This window comes from Salvelinus namaycush, chromosome 11 (assembly GCF_016432855.1).
Source record: "Salvelinus namaycush isolate Seneca chromosome 11, SaNama_1.0, whole genome shotgun sequence".
Lineage (NCBI taxonomy): Eukaryota > Metazoa > Chordata > Actinopteri > Salmoniformes > Salmonidae > Salvelinus > Salvelinus namaycush.
Window position 1 is genome coordinate 30,935,361 of NC_052317.1, and position 20,375 is coordinate 30,955,735.

General features: G+C 45.8%; 1 protein-coding gene across 1 annotated transcript in view; it reads right to left on the minus strand.

Annotated features, from left to right (window-relative positions):
* LOC120055341 (myomegalin-like) overlaps nucleotides 1-20,375 on the minus strand; it is a 109,796-nt gene that overhangs the window by 14,877 nt on the left and 74,544 nt on the right. Inside the window, exons 27-35 of the mRNA XM_039003213.1 lie at nucleotides 19,959-20,163; nucleotides 17,688-17,804; nucleotides 17,182-17,447; nucleotides 11,473-11,690; nucleotides 11,017-11,134; nucleotides 10,767-10,884; nucleotides 10,531-10,585; nucleotides 2,024-2,274; nucleotides 1,649-1,912 (exon numbers count right to left, since the gene is read on the minus strand). Coding sequence (XP_038859141.1) covers nucleotides 1,649-1,912; nucleotides 2,024-2,274; nucleotides 10,531-10,585; nucleotides 10,767-10,884; nucleotides 11,017-11,134; nucleotides 11,473-11,690; nucleotides 17,182-17,447; nucleotides 17,688-17,804; nucleotides 19,959-20,163 — 1,612 coding nt within the window. The remainder of the gene's footprint in view (nucleotides 1-1,648; nucleotides 1,913-2,023; nucleotides 2,275-10,530; nucleotides 10,586-10,766; nucleotides 10,885-11,016; nucleotides 11,135-11,472; nucleotides 11,691-17,181; nucleotides 17,448-17,687; nucleotides 17,805-19,958; nucleotides 20,164-20,375) is intronic.

Genomic DNA, 20,375 nt, shown 5'->3' on the forward strand with positions numbered 1-20,375 from the left:
GATCTCTCAACCCCAACATTGTCTCTAGTCTAGGATCTCTCATCCCCAACATTGTCTCTAGTCTAGGATCTCTCATCCCCAACATTGTCTCTAGTCTAGGATCTCTCAACCCCAACATTGATACTAGTCTAGGATCTCTCAACCTCAACATTGATACTAGTCTAGGATCTCTCAACCCCAACATTGTCTCTAGTCTAGGATCTCTCACCCCAACATTGTCTCTAGTCTAGGATCTCTCAACCCCAACATTGATACTAGTCTAGGATCTCTCAACCCCAACATTGATACTAGTCTAGGATCTCTCAACCCCAACATTGTCTCTAGTCTAGGATCTCTCAACCCCAACATTGTCTCTAGTCTAGGATCTCTCAACCCCAACATTGATACTAGTCTAGGATCTCTCAACCCCAACATTGTCTCTAGTCTAGGATCTCTCATCCCCAACATTGTCTCTAGTCTAGGATCTCTCATCCCCAACATTGTCTCTAGTCTAGGATCTCTCAACCCCAACATTGATACTAGTCTAGGATCTCTCAACCTCAACATTGATACTAGTCTAGGATCTCTCAACCCCAACATTGTCTCTACTCTAGGATCTCTCAACCCCAACATTGATACTAGTCTAGGATCTCTCAACCCCAACATTGATACTAGTCTAGGATCTCTCAACCCCAACATTGTCTCTAGTCTAGGATCTCTCAACCCCAACATTGTCTCTAGTCTAGGATCTCTCAACCCCAACATTGTCTCTAGTCTAGGATCTCTCAACCTCAACATTGTCTCTAGTCTAGGATCTCTCAACCCCAACATTGTCTCTAGTCTAGGATCTCTCAACCCCAACATTGATACTAGTCTAAGATCTCTCAACCCCAACATTGTCTCTAGTCTAGGATCTCTCAACCCCAACATTGTCTCTAGTCTAGGATCTCTCATCCCCAACATTGTCTCTAGTCTAAGATCTCTCAACCCCAACATTGTCTCTAGTCTAGGATCTCTCAACCTCAACATTGTCTCTAGTCTAGGATCTCTCAACCCCAACATTGTCTCTAGTCTAGGATCTCTCAACCCCAACATTGATACTAGTCTAAGATCTCTCAACCCCAACATTGTCTCTAGTCTAGGATCTCTCAACCCCAACATTGTCTCTAGTCTAGGATCTCTCAACCCCAACATTGATACTAGTCTAAGATCTCTCAACCCCAACATTGTCTCTAGTCTAGGATCTCTCAACCCCAACATTGTCTCTAGTCTAGGATCTCTCATCCCCAACATTGTCTCTAGTCTAGGATCTCTCAACCCCAACATTGTCTCTAGTCTAGGATCTCTCATCCACAACATTGTCTCTAGTCTAGGATCTCTCAACCCCAACATTGTCTCTAGTCTAGGATCTCTCAACCCCAACATTGTCACATCCACACCAAGTCATTACAATATATACTGTCCCATCCTGATACACTGCAGGCATGCTATATTAGCCCTACCTTCATCCACTCCTCTATCTAGCCAATGTTGTCCCTGTCAGTGTCAAAACAATACATGCTACAGATCACCGATTCTATTCCATTCTGTTACTCCTCCAATCCACCAAGGTTGTCCCTCATAAATTAACAACACCACACCCTTGCATGCTGACCCTAACTCTGCTCACTCTCATTCATAGTCATCTGTCTGTGCAGGGTATCCAGCTGCTGTTGCACCGCTTCCATAGGGAAGGTCCTGGTCGCGGGGTCAAAGGTCATACGTTGACCCCAGAGGTCATGTCTAGGGTAAAGCCTGGGGAGGGACTGGGAGGTGGGTAGGGAGCAGGACACAGGACCAGTCTGACTGGCTGACTCCACGGGAGTGGAGTATAGCATGTTGGGACAGCTGCTGGAGGACTTAAGAGATGATGGAGGGAGGGAGGGGTGGAGGTCTGAAAAAAGAGTGGAGAAAAGGGTGAGAGGAGGTTGGAAAAGGGATGGAGGGAGAGACAGGTGTAAGGTATGTGTTTATGAATAGCACATGTTTTAAACGGCTACTATACCTGTGCTTCCTGGGCCATGTCCCGCCCCCTGTCCCTTCACTTCTTGAGCGTATTCGCTGCCAGCATCCACATCTGAGCACAGCTCCAGGTCCTCATTGGTCCGGCACTCGTCTGACACAAAGGAGGTTCTGTCTGATTGGTCGGTGGTCTCTGAGAGGGCATGGCTGCTGGAGGGGGTGTCAGGACGCTGCTGGAGTTTGGTGTGGAGCGACTCGATTATCTTATCCTTCTGCTGGAGCTCCTTACTTAGCCTAGAGAGAGAAAGAGAGATTGTTTATCTCATCCTTTGCTACAGATCTTTACTAATTTTCTACAAGACGTACACTACTGTTCAAAAGGTTGGGTTCACTTAGAAATGTCCTTCGTTTTGAAAGCACATGTTTTGTCCATTAAAATAACTTCAAATTGGATCAGAAATACAGTGTAGATATTGTTAATGTTGTAAATGACTGTTGTAGCTGGAAACGGCTGATGTTTTATGGAATATCTACAGAGGCCCATTACCAGCAACCATTACTCCTGTGTTCCAATGGCACGTTGTGTTAACTAATCCAAGTTTATCATTTTAAAAGGCTAATTGATCATTAGAAAACCCTTTTTCAATTATGTTAGCACAGCTGAAAACTGTTGTCCTGATTAAAGAAGCAGTAAAACTGGCCTTCTTTAGACTAGTTGAGTATCTGGAGAATCAGCATTTGTGGGTTCGATTACAGGCTCAAAATGGCGAGAAACAAAGACTTTCTTCTGAAACTCGTCAAAGTAATCGAACCCACAAATGTTGATGCACCAGATACTCAACTAGTCTAAAGAAGGCCAGTTGTATTGCTTCTTTAATCAGGATTAACTTGGATTAGCTAACACAACGTGCCATTGGAACACAGGCGTGATGGTTGCTGATAAAGGGCGGCAGATAGCCTAGTGGTTAGAGTGTTGGACTAGTAACCGGAAGGTTGCAAGATTGAATCCCCGAGCTGACAAGGTCAAAATCTGTCGTTCTGCCCCCTGAACAAGGCAGTTAACCCACTGTTCCTAGGCCGTCATTGAAAATAATAATTTGTTCTTAACTGACTTGCCTGGTAAAATAAATAAATGGGCCTCTGTACGCCTATGTAGATATTCCATAAAAAAGCAGCCATTTCCAGCTACAATAGTCATTTACAATGTCTACACTGTAATTCTGATCAATTTGATATTATTTAAATGGACAAAAAAATTGCTTTTCTTTCAAAAACAAGGACATTTCTAAGTGACCCCAAACTTTTGAACGGTAGTGTACACTTATAGACAGACACAATCACACACACAGACATAGGCCACCAGAAAGGCTGCAAACAAGTGAAAGTCACTAAGATCCACCACAGAGCTCAAATACCGCAATCAAGTTGTATGACCATTATCTAAGATCCACCACAGAGCTCAAATACCGCAATCAAGTTGTATGACCATTATTTAAGATCCACCACAGAGCTCAAATACCGCAATCAAGTTGTATGACCATTATTTAAGATCCACCACAGAGCTCAAATACCGCAATCAAGTTGTATGACCATTATTTAAGATCCACCACAGAGCTCAAATACCGCAATCAAGTTGTATGACCATTATTTAAGATCCACCACAGAGCTCAAATACCGCAATCAAGTTGTATGACCATTATTTAAGATCCACCACAGAGCTCAAATACCACAATCAAGTTGTATGACCATTATCTAAGATCCACCACAGAGCTCAAATACCGCAATCAAGTTGTATGACCATTATCTAAGATCCACCACAGAGCTCAAATACCGCAATCAAGTTGTATGACCATTATTTAAGATCCACCACAGAGCTCAAATACCGCAATCAAGTTGTATGACCATTATTTAAGATCCACCACAGAGCTCAAATACCACAATCAAGTTGTATGACCATTATTTAAGATCCACCACAGAGCTCAAATACCGCAATCAAGTTGTATGACCATTATTTAAGATCCACCACAGAGCTCAAATACCGCAATCAAGTTGTATGACCATTATTTAAGATCCACCACAGAGCTCAAATACCGCAATCAAGTTGTATGACCATTATCTAAGATCCACCACAGAGCTCAAATACCACAATCAAGTTGTATGACCATTATCTAAGATCCACCACAGAGCTCAAATACCACAATCAAGTTGTATGACCATTATCTAAGATCCACCACAGAGCTCAAATACCACAATCAAGTTTTATGACCATGATCTTGCCTATTGCATCCCCCTTACATTGCCAGTTTCCTCTGTAAGAACTCCCGCTCTCTCTCCATCTGTTTCCATAGGAGGGCAGGCTCTCTCCCAGTGCGATCCCCACACACAGAGAAAGACCACAGAGAGTCCCTGTACAGGGGACTGCTCTTAGAAAGCATGGACTTCCATAGTGGAGCCATAGATCTGACAGTCAAATAGTCCAATTAGTCTTAAAAATAGTCTGATTAGTCCTAAAAGTCATACAAATAGTCCTGAAATAGTCATATTGGTCCTATAAATAGTCCTATAAATAGCCCAATTAGTTGTAAAAAAATTATATAAACAGTCCTATAAATAGTCCTATAAATATTCTGATTAGTCCTAGAAATATTCTGAATAGTCCTAGAATTATTCTGATTAGTCCTGGAAATATTCTGATTAGTCCTGGAAATATTCTGATTAGTCCTGGAAATATTCTGATTAGTCCCGGAAATATTCTGATTAGCCCTAGAAATATTCTGATTAGTCCTGAAAATATTCTGATTAGTCCTGAAAATATTCTGATTAGTCCTGGAAATATTCTGATTAGTCCTAGAAATATTCTGATTAGCCCTAGAAATATTCTGATTAGTCCTGAAAATATTCTGATTAGTCCTGAAAATATTCATAGAAATCCACCTTTCCCAAGTCAGGTAAAATATAGCATAAGATCCAAGGGTGTTTTCCTTATTCGAGTCTTTTCCTTTCTTGTCTTCTCTTTACTCTCTCTGTGAGAGAATGGCTTACCGAGCCACATCCAGAATGGAGGGGAGGGAGAACCGAGGCAGGGTGTGTGTGTGTCTAACGCAGTCTCACTGAGCCTCTTAAGGAGGGCCTGCGTGACACCTGTGGTTCACCCAGGTCCACTCTACAGCCTGGGGATTAGATTAGCAGTCAATCTTATTTGTGCTCCTTGACAGCTTCATCAGCTAACCTTGGGTGAGCTTTTAGACACACAGCCGGTGGGTGAATCCTTCTGGGTAAAGTCTACTGGGAGTCTTCTAATATCTGGCATCAACAATGGGACTTCTGGGATCAACAATGGGACTTCTGGGATCAACAATGGGACTTCTGGGATCAACAATGGGACTTCTGGCATCAACAATGGGACTTCTGGCATCAACAATGGGACTTCTGGCATCAACAATGGGACTTCTAGGATCAACAATGTGACTTCTGGGATCAACAATGTGACTTCTGGGATCAACAATGTGACTTCTGGGATCAACAATGTGACTTCTGGGATCAACAATGTGACTTCTGGGATCAACAATGTGACTTCTGGGATCAACAATGGGACTTCTGGCATCAACAATGTGACTTCTGGGATCAACAATGGGACTTCTGGGATCAACAATGGGACTTCTAGGATCAACAATGGGACTTCTGGCATCAACAATGTGACTTCTGGGATCAACAATGTGACTTCTGGGATCAACAATGTGACTTCTGGGATCAACAATGGGACTTCTGGGATCAACAATGGGACTTCTGGGATCAACAATGGGACTTCTAGGATCAACAATGGGACTTCTGGGATCAACAATGGGACTTCTGGGATCAACAATGGGACTTCTGGGATCAACAATGGGACTTCTGGGATCAACAATGTGACTTCTGGGATCAACAATGGGACTTCTAGGATCAACAATGGGACTTCTAGGATCAACAATGGGACTTCTGGCATCAACAATGTGACTTCTGGGATCAACAATGGGACTTCTGGGATCAACAATGGGACTTCTGGGATCAACAATGGGACTTCTGGGATCAACAATGGGACTTCTGGGATCAACAATGTGACTTCTGGGATCAACAATGGTACTTCTGGGATCAACAATGGTACTTCTGGGATCAACAATGTGACTTCTGGGATCAACAATGGGACTTCTGGGATCAACAATGTGACTTCTGGGATCAACAATGGGACTTCTGGGATCAACAATGGGACTTCTGGGATCAACAATGGGACTTCTGGGATCAACAATGGGACTTCTGGGATCAACAATGGGACTTCTGGGATCAACAATGGGACTTCTAGGATCAACAATGTGACTTCTGGGATCAACAATGTGACTTCTGGGATCAACAATGGGACTTCTGGGATCAACAATGGGACTTCTGGGATCAACAATGGGACTTCTGGGATCAACAATGGGACTTCTAGGATCAACAATGTGACTTCTGGGATCAACAATGTGACTTCTGGGATCAACAATGGGACTTCTAGGATCAACAATGGGACTTCTGGCATCAACAATGTGACTTCTGGGATCAACAATGGGACTTCTGGGATCAACAATGGGACTTCTGGGATCAACAATGGGACTTCTGGGATCAACAATGGGACTTCTGGGATCAACAATGGGACTTCTGGGATCAACAATGGGACTTCTGGGATCAACAATGTGACTTCTGGGATCAAACAGAATCTCTATGCATGTTGTAGGTGGATTAAAAATCTGTATCTATAGCACTAAATTAATTCATTTAAAACCCACAACCCATGGAAGTGAACCATGGGAAAACATGTTCCTATAACGTAATAAGATTATTAACGTGATAAATGTCTGTAAAATGCATATGTAACAAATTCGCTGTAAAAACTAAAATGTAAAACAAAGTTACTTTTGTCCTCTGAAGACAAACACAAAAAAACAAGATTATTCAAGTGAGCATGTGACTTGTAATGACTGAGCATGTGTCTGGCAGAGGCTCTGACTGTTGACCTCTACCCCTGGCAGAGGCTCTGACGAGACGGCCTACAGGGAGGAGGTGAGGGCACTCGGAGCGTGGTGTCAGGAAAACAACCTGTCACTCAACGTCAACAAAACAAAGCAGATGAGCGTGGACTTCAGGAAATAGCAGAGGGAGCACGCTCCTATCCACATCGAAGGGACAGCAGTGGAGAAAGTGGAAAGTTTTAAGTTCCTCGGCATACACATCAACGACAAACTTAAATGGCCCACCCACACAGACAGTGCATTGAAGAAGGCGCAACAGCGTACAGATCCACAATCGAGAGCATCCTGTCGGGCTTAATCACAGCCTGGTACGGCAACTGCTCTGCCCTCAACCGCAAAGCTCTCCAGAGGGTGGTGCAGTCTGCACAACGCATCACCGGGGGCAAACTACCTGCCCTCCATGACACATACAGCACCCGATGTCACAGGAAGGCCAAAAAGATAATCAAGGACAACAACCACCCGAGCCAGTGCCTGTTCACCCCGCTACCATCCAGAAGGCAAGGTCAGTACAGGTGCATCAAAGCTGGGACCGAGAGATTGAAAAACAGCTTCTATCTCAAGGCCATCAGACTGATAAACAGCAATCACTAACATAGAGAGGCTATTAACAAATGGATCACTAGTCACTTTAAACAATGCACTTTAAATAATGCCTCTTTAATATGTTTACATATCTTACATTACTCATATAATATGTATATAATGTATTTTATACTATCTATTGCACCTTGCCTATGCCGCTCGGCCATCGCTCATCCATATATTTATATGTACATATTCTCATTCACCCCTTTTAGATTTGTGTGTATTAGGTAGTTTTTGGGGAATTGTTAGATTACTTGTTAGATATTACTGCACTGTCGGAACCAGAAGCACAAGCATTTTGCTACACTCGCATTAACATCTGCTAACCATGTGTATGTGGCAAATACAATTTGATTTGATTTGATTTTGACCTCTACCGCTGGCAGAGGCTTTGACTGTTGACCTCTATCCCTGGCAGAGGCTTTGACTGTTGACCTCTATACCTGGCAGAGGCTCTGACTGTTGAACTCTATCCCTGGCAGAGGCTCTGACTGTTGACCTCTATCCCTGGCAGAGGCTCTGACTGTTGACCTCTACCGCTGGCAGAGGCTCTGACTGTTGACCTCTATCCCTGGCAGAGGCTCTGACTGTTGACCTCTATCCCTGGCAGAGGCTCTGACTGTTGACCTCTATCCCTGGCAGAGGCTCTGACTGTTGACCTCTATCCCTGGCAGAGGCTCTGACTGTTGATCTCTATCCCTGGCAGAGGCTCTGACTGTTGACCTCTATCCCTGTCAGAGGCTCTGACTGTTGACCTCTATCCCTGTCAGAGGCTCTGACTGTTGACCTCTATCCCTGGCAGAGGCTCTGACTGTTGACCTCTATCCCTGGCAGAGGCTCTGACTGTTGACCTCTATCCCTGGCAGAGGCTCTGACTGTTGACCTCTATCCCTGGCAGAGGCTCTGACTGTTGACCTCTATCCCTGGCAGAGGCTCTGACTGTTGACCTCTATCCCTGGCAGAGGCTTTGACTGTTGACCTCTATCCCTGGCAGAGGCTCTGACTGTTGACCTCTATCCCTGGCAGAGGCTCTGACTGTTGACCTCTATCCCTGGCAGAGGCTTTGACTGTTGACCTCTATCCCTGGCAGAGGCTTTGACTGTTGACCTCTATCCCTGGCAGAGGCTCTGACTGTTGACCTCTATCCCTGGCAGAGGCTCTGACTGTTGACCTCTATCCCTGGCAGAGGCTCTGACTGTTGACCTCTATCCCTGGCAGAGGCTTTGACTGTTGACCTCTATCCCTGTCAGAGGCTCTGACTGTTGACCTCTATCCCTGGCAGAGGCTCTGACTGTTGACCTCTATCCCTGGCAGAGGCTCTGACTGTTGACCTCTATCCCTGTCAGAGGCTCTGACTGTTGACCTCTATCCCTGTCAGAGGCTCTGACTGTTGACCTCTATCCCTGGCAGAGGCTCTGACTGTTGACCTCTATCCCTGGCAGAGGCTCTGACTGTTGACCTCTACCGCTGGCAGAGGCTCTGACTGTTGACCTCTACCGCTGGCAGAGGCTCTGACTGTTGACCTCTATCCCTGGCAGAGGCTCTGACTGTTGACCTCTATCCCTGTCAGAGGCTCTGACTGTTGACCTCTATCCCTGGCAGAGGCTGTGACTGTTGACCTCTATCCCTGGCAGAGGCACAACAGGAGAGGGTGCACTGTAGGTTACCTAACACACACACACACACACACACACACACACACACACACACACACACACACACACACACACACACACACACACACACACACACACACACACACACACACACACACACACACACACACACACACATAGCTGTTTCAACTAGCTAATCCATTGTGATTTCATTATAATGTCAATACTAGCTACAGTGGTTACCTAGCTTGGAGGAAGTATTTATTGTTGTGAGCATTGCATCTGTGCACTTAGCTAGCTACCATCCCATAGCCTACATCTGTGCACTTAGCTAGCTACCATCACATAGCCTACATCTGTGCACTTAGCTAGCTACCATCCCATAGCCTACATCTGTGCACTTAGCTAGCTACCATCCCATAGCCTACATCTGTGCACTTAGCTAGCTACCATCCCATAGCCTACATCTGTGCACTTAGCTAGCTACCATCCCATAGCCTACATCTGTGCACTTAGCTAGCTACCATCCCATAGCCTACATCTGTGCACTTAGCTAGCTACCATCCCATAACCTACATCTGTGCACTTAGCTAGCTACCATCCCATAGCCTACATCTGTGCACTTAGCTAGCTACCATCCCATAGCCTACATCTGTGCACTTAGCTAGCTACCATCCCATAGCCTACATTGCATATGAAGGCGCATCTGTGGATGTACAGAGAAAATGCTCTCTTTTTCATATTACTTTTGTTGGCTTCCCCATGTGGGGGGTCGTGCTCTCTGAGTGGCTCAAGTTCAAGTTGTTGGCCACTGACGAGCATTGCGGTTCTACAAGTAGAATCGGTAGGTTCGTCGCTACTGGGTCAGCACGCAGCAGGTACCACTTTTGTCCTAGCACACTTTTGTTCACAGGCCTCCCACTGTGATAAGTACCTATCAGCAGTCTATTGGCAGTGAGATTATTGGTGTGTTTCACCCTAACCTTAACCTTAACCCTAACCTTAACCCCAAACCTTAGACCTAACCATAACTCCTAACCCTAATTCTAACCATAACCCTAAACCTAACCCCTAAGCCTTAAAATAGCCTTTTTTTCCTTGTGGGGAAAATGGCCCCACTTTTCCTTGTTATACTATCCTGGTCCCCTGGACTCCTGGTCCCCTGGACTCCTGGTCCCCTGGACTCCTGGTCCCCTGGACTCCTGGTCCCCTGGACTTCTGATCCCCACAAGGATACTAAAACCAAAACACACACACAGGAAACACCTTTTTCAGATGGTTACACATCATTTGGACATAAAACCCACCGCAAAGCAAGCAGCTCATGGCCCATCTTATCATCATGGAGCTCAGCACGGTCACCTGAGGAGAGAGAAGGACGGGTAGTGGACGGGAAAGGGAGGACAGAGAGTGAGATAGAAGGACAGAAGATCAGGGAATGTATGTGTGTGTGAGTCTGTCTGTCTGTCTTTGTGTGTGTGTGTGCGTGCATATGTGTGTGTCTGTCTGTGCATAGGTTGGTGTGTGTGTTCTCCACACTCACGTCCACTGATCTTGGTGCCCATTCGTTGTGCCAGGGCAGTGCTCTGTGCCAGCTGCTCTCTGAAGCTCTGCCCCATGTAGTAGTCAATGTCGTTGGCACGCAGCAGCTCCTCAAAGCCCTGGCCAATCAATTACATTTAGCTAATAGTTCAATGAAACATTTTAAATCGACAAAATACATTTGATTCAATCACTGTCAAAAAGTGGTGGATAATGTCCTAATCTTTGGAGAGATTGTCAGAGTGTCAGACCTTGGTGGTGTCTCCCAGGTGTTGTGTGAGTATGTGACAGACATCACGGCCCTCCCTCATCCTCTGACGCAGGTGGGACAGCTCCCTGGCCTGAGCCTGGATCAGGGTGTTGTACTTCCTGTCCATAGATGGAGGAAGGGGAGGGGTCAGGACATAAAAATACATTTTAAAAAAACATCTTCATCATCAGCATTATCGTTGTTATTGGACATCATCATAGTCATTACCACTGTTATCAGTCACCATGGTAGTCATTATCATTGTTATCAATCATAATCATAGTCATTACCACTGTTATCAGTCACCATGGTAGTCATTATCATTGTTATCAATCATAATCATAGTCATTATCATTGTTATCAGTCATCATCATAGTTTTTATCATTGTTATCAGACATCACCATATTCATTATCATAATTATTTCCTTCCTTCATTTCCTCTCTCTCTCCACTCACCCGGGCCAGGTAGCACACTTCCCCTCCTCCACCACCCCTCCTTTCCCCTCCAGCTTGGAGCTCTTGAGTTGGGCCTCCAGTGAGGCCACTCGGGACACCAGCTCTCGCAGCTCTCGGCTGGGCTTGGGTTCCATGCGAGGCCCCAGGCTGTCGGACATCCAGCCCTCATCGTCTTCTACACCGCTGAGGGCCGGGGAGGCCTCGAACGCCCAGTTCACCTGATGGAAAGGAGAGAGACAGTACATAGTCAGGGAACATGTAATAGCAGCACATAATCCAACAAGCGCATAAAACACTAAAGTTATCAGTCAATGTATTGATCAATCAACTGATCAATCAATCAGACCTTGTATGTATACAGGGTTGGGGAGTAACGAATTACATGTAAGGGATTACAAAAAAAGGTAACTGTAATCCGTTACATTACAGGCAAAAATATTGTCATAATATTACAGATACTTTGAAAAACTAGATGATTACTTCAAGGATTACTTCTAAACTCATAAAGGATGTTTGCGAAAAAAAAATCTTTGACACTTTTCTCAATGACATTCAAATCAGCATTGAAAAAAGCCGCAAGTGTAGATTTGTTCCACCTGAGCGAGTCAGACCACAAGTCAGAGATCACTATGATGACACACCACATGTGTTTGATGGATCGTGGGAAAAGCGCAGGAATAGGCTTTTGTAGGCTACAGTCCAAGCTATGTCTTCTAATGGTGCGACTGCTGTCGGCATCCAAAGATCCAACTTGAATAAACGCTTGGAGGTAAGGATGACAGCAGTGGTGCGACTGCTGTCGGCATCCAAAGATCCAACTTGAATAAACGCTTGGAGGTCAGGATGACAGCAGTGGTGCGACTGCTGTCGGCATCCAAAGATCCAACTTGAATAAACGCTTGGAGGTCAGGATGACAGCAGTGGTGCGACTGCTGTCGGCATCCAAAGATCCAACTTGAATAAACGCTTGGAGGTCAGGATGACAGCAGTGGTGCGACTGCTGTCGGCATCCAAAGATCCAACTTGAATAAACGCTTGGAGGTCAGGATGACAGCAGTGGTTTAGTCTACGGCTACACGGATATCACTTTATTGATATCTCCATAGCACATTGATGTGAATCACACTGCTGCTCTCTCATTCAGCTATTTGCACCTTACGGGTTGTGGTTGTTGTGGATGGCTGTTCACAAATCTAATTGTGTATTTGAACCCAATAAATGGTAGAATTCAAGAAGTTTAAGCTGCCTATCAATCAATTTGAAAGTGGGGCTTTTATTGCTCAATCTAATTCATGCTGGTAAAAAAAGAAAATCCATAGGCCTAACGGACACATGATCAAACTTGCACACTTTTGATAGACTTAAAGGGGCAATCTGTAGTTGCTACATACATTTTAAACTAATAAATTATATATATATTATATTATTATATATATATATAGCCATTGATTCTTGAAGAATATAACTTAGAAATCCCTCATGAGCTTAGTTCAACTGTCACACTTCATGATAACCCAAAATATAACCATGTTTTATTTCAATGTTTGTAAACATTGTAAATGTAAACAAACACTGTATAGCCTCATAACATGGTTCAAACAATATTTTTATATAATGGATGGTCAGTCCTTAGCTCTGTCCATTAATCTGAGTGTGGTTACATTTCTCCAGGCCCATCCCTCAGCTTTTTACCAAAATAGAGGCGGGGCAATGATTTTGTTATTGTTTCATCTGTGGATTTTCCCTTTAAACAGCTGCATATTATCAAGATATCAAAGTGTCACCAACAAAAAGGTAAACAATAGGCCTATAGCAAATGCAGGATATGACATAACTTTTTCACATGTAAATAGCACTTATTCAGTAGTTGTAACGGTTCTCCTCTTCCTCTTCATCCGAAGAGGAGGAGCATGGATTGAACCAAAACGCAGCTTCTGAAGTTGACATTATTTATTTACAGAAAAGACGAAAACACGAACTTCACTCAAACTAACAAAACAACAAAACGAATGTAGACAGACCTGGACGACGAACTTACATGTAACACGAAGAACGCATGAACAGGCAAACTGACTACAATAAAACGAATGAACAAACAAAACCGAAAACAGTCCCGTGTGGCGCAACATACACTTACACAAACACAGGAGACAACCACCCACAACAAACAGTGTGAAAACACCTACCTTAATATGACTCTCAATCAGAGGAAATGAAAAACACCTGCCTCTAATTGAGAGCCATATTAGGTCACCCCTTAAACCAACATAGAAACAGAAAACATAGACTGCCCACCCAAACTCACGTCCTGACCAACTAACACATACAAAAACTAACAGAAAACAGGTCAGGAACGTGACATAACCCCCCCCTTAAGGTGCGAACTCCAGGCGCACCAGCACAAAGTTTAGGGGAGGGTCTGGGTGGGCATCTGACCACGGTGGTGGCTCAGGCTCTGGGCGAGGTCCCCACCCCACCATAGTCAATCCCAGCTTACGTTTCCCCCTACGACTGACCACCCTCCTATTCAACCCACTTACTTCTAATGGTAACCTTACGATAAGAGGCAGCACCGTGACAAGGGGCAGCACCGGGATATAGAAATAGCTCAAGACAGAGAGGTAGGTCAGGATAGAGAGGTAGCTCAGGATAGAGGGGAAACTCCGGACTGAAAGGCAGCTCCGGACAGAGAGACAGCTCTGGACTGAGGGGCAGTTCTGGATTAATGGCCGCTCTGGGCTGAGGGGCAGCTCATGACTGGCTGACGGCTCTGGACGCTCATGGCTGGCTGACGGCTCTGGACGCTCATGGCTGGCTGACGGCTCTGGACGCTCATGGCTGGCTGACGGCTCTGGACGCTCATGGCTGGCTGACGGCTCTGGACGCTCATGGCTGGCTGACGGCTCTGGACGCTCATGGCTCGCTGGCGGCTCTGGCAGATCCTGTCTGGTTGGCGGCTCTGGCAGATCCTGTCTGGTTGGCGGCTCTGGCAGATCCTGTCTGGTTGGCGGCTCTGGCAGATCCTGTCTGGTTGGCGGCTCTGGCAGATCCTGTCTGGTTGGCGGCTCTGGCAGATCCTGTCTGGTTGGCGGCTCTGGCAGATCCTGACTGACGAATGGCTCTAGCGGCTCCTGACTGACTAACGGCTCTAATGGCTCGGGACAGACGGATGGCTCAGATGGCGCTGAGGAGACGGATGGCTCAGACGGCGCTGGGGAGACGGATGGCTCAGACGGCGCTGGGGAGACGGATGGCTCAGATGGCGCTGAGGAGACGGATGGCTCAGATGGCGCTGCGGAGACGGATGGCTCAGACTGATCCTGTCTAGCGGAAGGCTTTGGCTGCTCCTGTCTGGCGGAAGGCTCTAGCGGCTCCTGTCTGGCGGAAGGCTCTAGCGGCTCCAGTCTGGCGGAAGGCTCTGTAGGCTCATGGCAGACGGGCGGCTTTGAAGGCTCAATACAGATGGGCAGTTCATGCGGCGCTTGGCAGACGGACAGTTCAGGCGCCGTTTGGCAGACGGCAAACTCTGGCCGGCTGAGACGCACTATAGGCCTGGTGCGTGGTGCCGGAACTGGAGGCACCGGACTGGAGACACGCACTTCAAGCCTAGTGCGGGGAGCAGGGACAGGGCACACTGACCTCTCGAAGCGCACTATAGGCCTGGTGCGTGGTACCGGCACTGGTGGCACCGGGCTGAGTGCACGCACATCAGGACGAGTACGGGGAGAAGGAACAGTGCGTACAGGGCTCTGGAGACGCACAGGAGGCTTAGTGCGTGGTGCCGGAACTGGAGGCACTGGGCTGGAGACACGCACCATAGGAAGAGTGCGTGGAGGAGGAACAGGGCTCTGAAAACGCACTGGAAGCCTGGTGCGTGGTATAGGCACTGGTGGTACTGGGCTGGGGCGGGGAGGTAGCGCCGGAAATACCGGACCGTGCAAGCGTACTGGCTCCCTTGAGCATTGAGCCTGCCCAACCTTACCTGGTTGAATGCTCCCCGTCTCCCGACCAGTGCGGGGAGGTGGAATAACCCGCACCGGGCTATGTAGGCGAACCGGGGACACCATGCGTAAGGCTGGTGCCATGTAAGCCGGCCCAAAGAGAGTACTGGTGGCCAGATATGTAGAGCCGGCTTCATGACATCCGGCTCAACGCTCAATCTAGCCCTACCAGTGCGGGGAGGTGGAATAACCCGCACTGGGCTATGCACACGTACAGGAGACACCGTGCGCTCTACTGCGTAACACGGTGTCTGCCCGTACTCCCGCTCTCCACGGTTAGCCTGAGAAGTGGGCGCAGGTCTCCTACCTGCCCTTGGCCCACTACCTCTTGGCCCACTACCTCTTGGCCCCCCCCCAATAAATTTTTGGGGTTTCTTCACGGGCTTCCGTGCTAGCCGCGTACCTTCATAAATCCGGTTTTGAGCTTCATTCTCCGGTTTCCAGCCACGTCTCTTTGCTGCCTCCTCATACCACCGCTCCTGGGCTCGCGCTGCTTCCATCTCCTCACGAGCGCGGCGATATTCCCCAATGTGCGCCCAGTGTCCTTTTCCCTCTAATACTTCCTCCCAAGTCCATGAGTCCTGATCTCTTGGCCGCTGCTCGAACTTGCGCTGCTTGGTTCTGGAGAGGTGGGTGGTTCTGTCACGGTTCTCCTCTTCCTCTTCATCCGAAGAGGAGGAGTATGGATTGAACCAAAACGCAGCTTCTGAAGTTGACATTATTTATTTACAGAAAAGACGAAAACACGAACTTCACTCAAACTAACAAAACAACAAAACGAATGTAGACAGACCTGGACGACGAACTTACATGTAACACGAAGAACGCATGAACAGGCAAACTGACTACAATAAAACGAATGAACAAACAAAACCGAAAACAGTCCCGTGTGGCGCAACATACACTTACACAAACACAGGAGACAACCACCCACAACAAACAGTGTGAAAACACCTACCTTAATATGACTCTCAATCAGAGGAAATGAAAAACACCTGCCTCTAATTGAGAGCCATATTAGGTCACCCCTTAAACCAACATAGAAACAGAAAACATAGACTGCCCACCCAAACTCACGTCCTGACCAACTAACACATACAAAAACTAACAGAAAACAGGTCAGGAACGTGACAGTAGTGCTCAAAGCATGCCATTCCATGAGCTCAGCATTTATTTTTCAACTCAAATCAATGAGCCCAATCAGTCCTCCATGACAACAAAATCATAAACAACAGAGTAGGGCTAATAAATCCTTAGTTTTGAGGTCCTGCTCAGGTTAAACAATTTGGCTAATCTATACTTCCATATTTCCAAGTCCTATTCTTGAAGATCAAGGGGTAAAACATTTATGACTGGAATTCTGATAGGCTTTGGTTTTGATGTAGTAGAAAGCGATGGGTTAGAAGAAGCCTACATAACCAACCTACAAAGTAACATTTTAAATTGATATATGGCCACATACGTAAACTTTAACATTGATTTCTCCTGCAATAGATGTCGTTCAATTGGTAACATACATTTTTGTTTTCTTCTATAGCCTCTTAAGGGGAAAGTAATCTAAAAGTAACGGAATGTAATCAAATTACGTTACTGAGTTTGGGTAATCCAAAAGTTATGTTACTGATTCCAATTTTGGACAGGTAACTAGTAACTGTAACAGATTACATTTAGAAAGTAACCTACCCAACCCTGTATGTATATGATGTACCTTGCGTGGGGTGCGTTCCAGACTGGATGCGTAGTCACTGGTGGTGGATAGTGAACGCACACGTAGCTGCAACCCACGAATCACCTTGTGGCAGCGGGTCAGCTGAGAACGCAGGTCCAGGACCAATTGCTGTAAGGATCCTGCCCCTGGCTCCTCGCCTTCATCAAAAGCTCCGCCCACACTCCCATCGCCATGGAACCAAACTCCGGCGCTCTCGTAGTCCTGCCGGTGGCTCAGTGACGTACACATCTCCAGATCATCAAACTCTAGGGTGTATAGATCAGCACACCGGACACAGGTAAGGTAAAGTGACAGGTGAGATGGGAATGAGAAGTGATGCAGTTACTGTATTGTGAGATGTTAGGTACAGTAGATGTCTCAAGTGACAAACTGAAATAGAAGCAGTGAGAGGTGACACTGTCAGAGAGGTGTAACGGAAGAGAGGCGATAGGTAAGATAGGAGTGAGAGAAAAGACGGGAGACAGGGAAAGGCACAGCTAAGTTACCTGGGCTGCTGGCATCCTCTCTCTCTGCCTCGTTCTCACTACGGCCACAGGTCTCATAGCCCAGGTCCTGCAGGTCCACCTGGACCTGCTTACTGTCCTGCTCAACTGATGTCTCCGCTGAGAAAGACAGAGAGAGAGAACCATTACAACCATTGAATAAATTACATTGAGTGATTCAATTAACTGTGTGTGTGTGTGTGTTTGTGTTCTGTGAATCTGTATGTGTGTTCTGTGTATCTGTATGTGTGTTCTGTGAATCTGTATGTGTGTTCTGTGTATCTGTATGTGTGTTCTGTGTATCTGTATGTGTGTTCTGTGTATCTGTATGTGTGTTCTGTGTATCTGTATGTGTGTTCTGTGTATCTGTATGTGTGTTCTGTGTATCTGTATGTGTGTTCTGTGTATCTGTATGTGTGTTCTGTGAATCTGTATGTGTGTTCTGTGTATCTGTATGTGTGTTCTGTGTATCTGTATGTGTGTTCTGTGTTCTGTGTATCTGTATGTGTGTTCTGTGTATCTGTATGTGTGTTCTGTGTATCTGTATGTGTGTTCTGTGTATCTGTATGTGTGTTCTGTGTATCTGTATGTGTGTTCTGTGTATCTGTATGTGTGTTCTGTGTATCTGTATGTCATGACTCTCCTGGTCGAGGAACCAAGGCCTTAGATCAGCTTGGCAAATGGCTGACAGATAGCCAGACCCCCCTCTCCCATAGGAGAGGAGACGAGGGAGACAGGGGGGGGGGGGTGCCAATCATAAATATTATGCAGCAGAGAACCCTTTCCTGCTCTTCAGTATCAACCAAAGGAATGCCTTTGTCTCTAGAGAGACTGTTGCCCGCCCAAAAACTCTAACGTCCAAAGAGTGAACTTTGGAACAATATTTCTGAGATAGGAATGTTAAGAATGGTCAGTGGGGATCTAAAGAATAACAATGTCATATTGCTTTTCATTTTGTGAAGTTATTAAAAACTGTATGAACCAAATATTGTAACTTAGGAAGGAAACACATTCTAGCTTTCAAGTTTTCATCCAATATGATGTTAATACAATATGAAGAACGATGAGACTATTTTTGTTAAGATATTAATGTGGTATTCGTTTTCTAACGAGATCATAGTTTTCATGTCCTTTTGCACATTAACTAAGCCACGCCCCGAATGAGGTCAGAAGAGCATGTCAGTGTGATGGAACCGCCCTATTTGACCAGAGTGCTTAAAAAGGACTTGCAAAGAATTAACATACCAGACCAGCAAACGTGAAGCTTGAGTTAAACGTTTCAAATGGTTGAAACTCTAAGACCAGAAAACGTGTAGCTGTGGCTACACGGCTAAAAATGGTTAGAACTTTGAATCTCCACACGAGGTGAACAAGATAAAGAATAGGCCTTAACATTGCCAGTCTGCAGCTGGGTATGTAAAAGTGGTCCTAGAACTTTGACTAAAGACATGAGGTGGGAAGGAAGTAAATCCCATATCAGACAACCATTGGTGCATCTGAAGATCTGTTCTATTTGAACACTCCACTAAAAGACCAAGACAACTACGAAGGACATTGTGACCTCTGGTGGACAACCAGAGTCTTACACCCATCGAGCCCTTCCCATAGAAGGACTGATTGTTTTCAACAGAGACGACGAACAAAGACATCTGTATGTAAATACATTACATTTCTTACCCAAACGGGCGGTGGAGATGGTAACTCTATAAACAACTTCTCTCGTGGTGCCCCAAATTCCTAATGAGTTCATTGTTATATGATTAATTTAATCTGGTAACAATTAAACATAGTTAGTTGATTCGATAAACATATCTGTGTGTTTTCTGTGTATCTGTGTGTGTTCTCTCTCTGTGTGTGTGTGTATCTGTGTGTTCTGTGTGTGTGTTCTGTGTATCTGTGTGTGTGTGTGTGTTCTGTGTATCTGTGTGTGTTCTGTGTATCTGTGTGTGTGTGTGTGTGTTCTGTGTATCTGTGTGTGTGTGTGTGTTCTGTGTATCTGTATGTGTGTGTGTTTGTTCTGTGTATCTGTGTGTGTGTGTGTGTTTGTGTTCTGTGTATCTGTGTGTGTGTGTGTTCTGTGTATCTCTGTGTGTGTTCTGTGTAGCTGTGTGTGTTCTGTGTGTGTGTGTGTGTGTGTGTGTGTGTGTGTGTATCTGTGTGTGTTCTGTGTATCTGTGTGTTCTGTGTGTGTGTGTGTGTTCTGTGTATGAGTGTGTGTGTGTGTTCTGTGTGTGTGTGTGTATTTATGTTTTCAGCATATGCAAGATGACTCACTGAGTAGTTCCCTGTAGTCTTTGAGTTGTTCAGCCTGTGCATGTACTGTGGCCTCAGACACCATGAGTCTCTCCTGCAGCTCTCTGCTCTCCTGTCTGCTCAGCGCCAAATCAGAACGCAGATGCGCCGCCTGCTCACGGAGACCCGCATCCATATGCTGCCAGAACCCGCCCACATCGCCGGTGACATCATCAGATTCAGCCTCCTATAGGGCACAAGACAAAACAATGGTGTTAAAAAAGGGAAAAAATCACTTTTACATGACTAGGAAAGACCATTATGTTCCAACTGTTGTTATATCACGAGCTACAATAAAGATCACGGAAGCAGCAAACTGAGATCGGACACCTTTCTATTCATTATGGAACAAAAACATTGACATGTAGAGTAGAAGAAGTGTGAATATGTCCTGCGTTT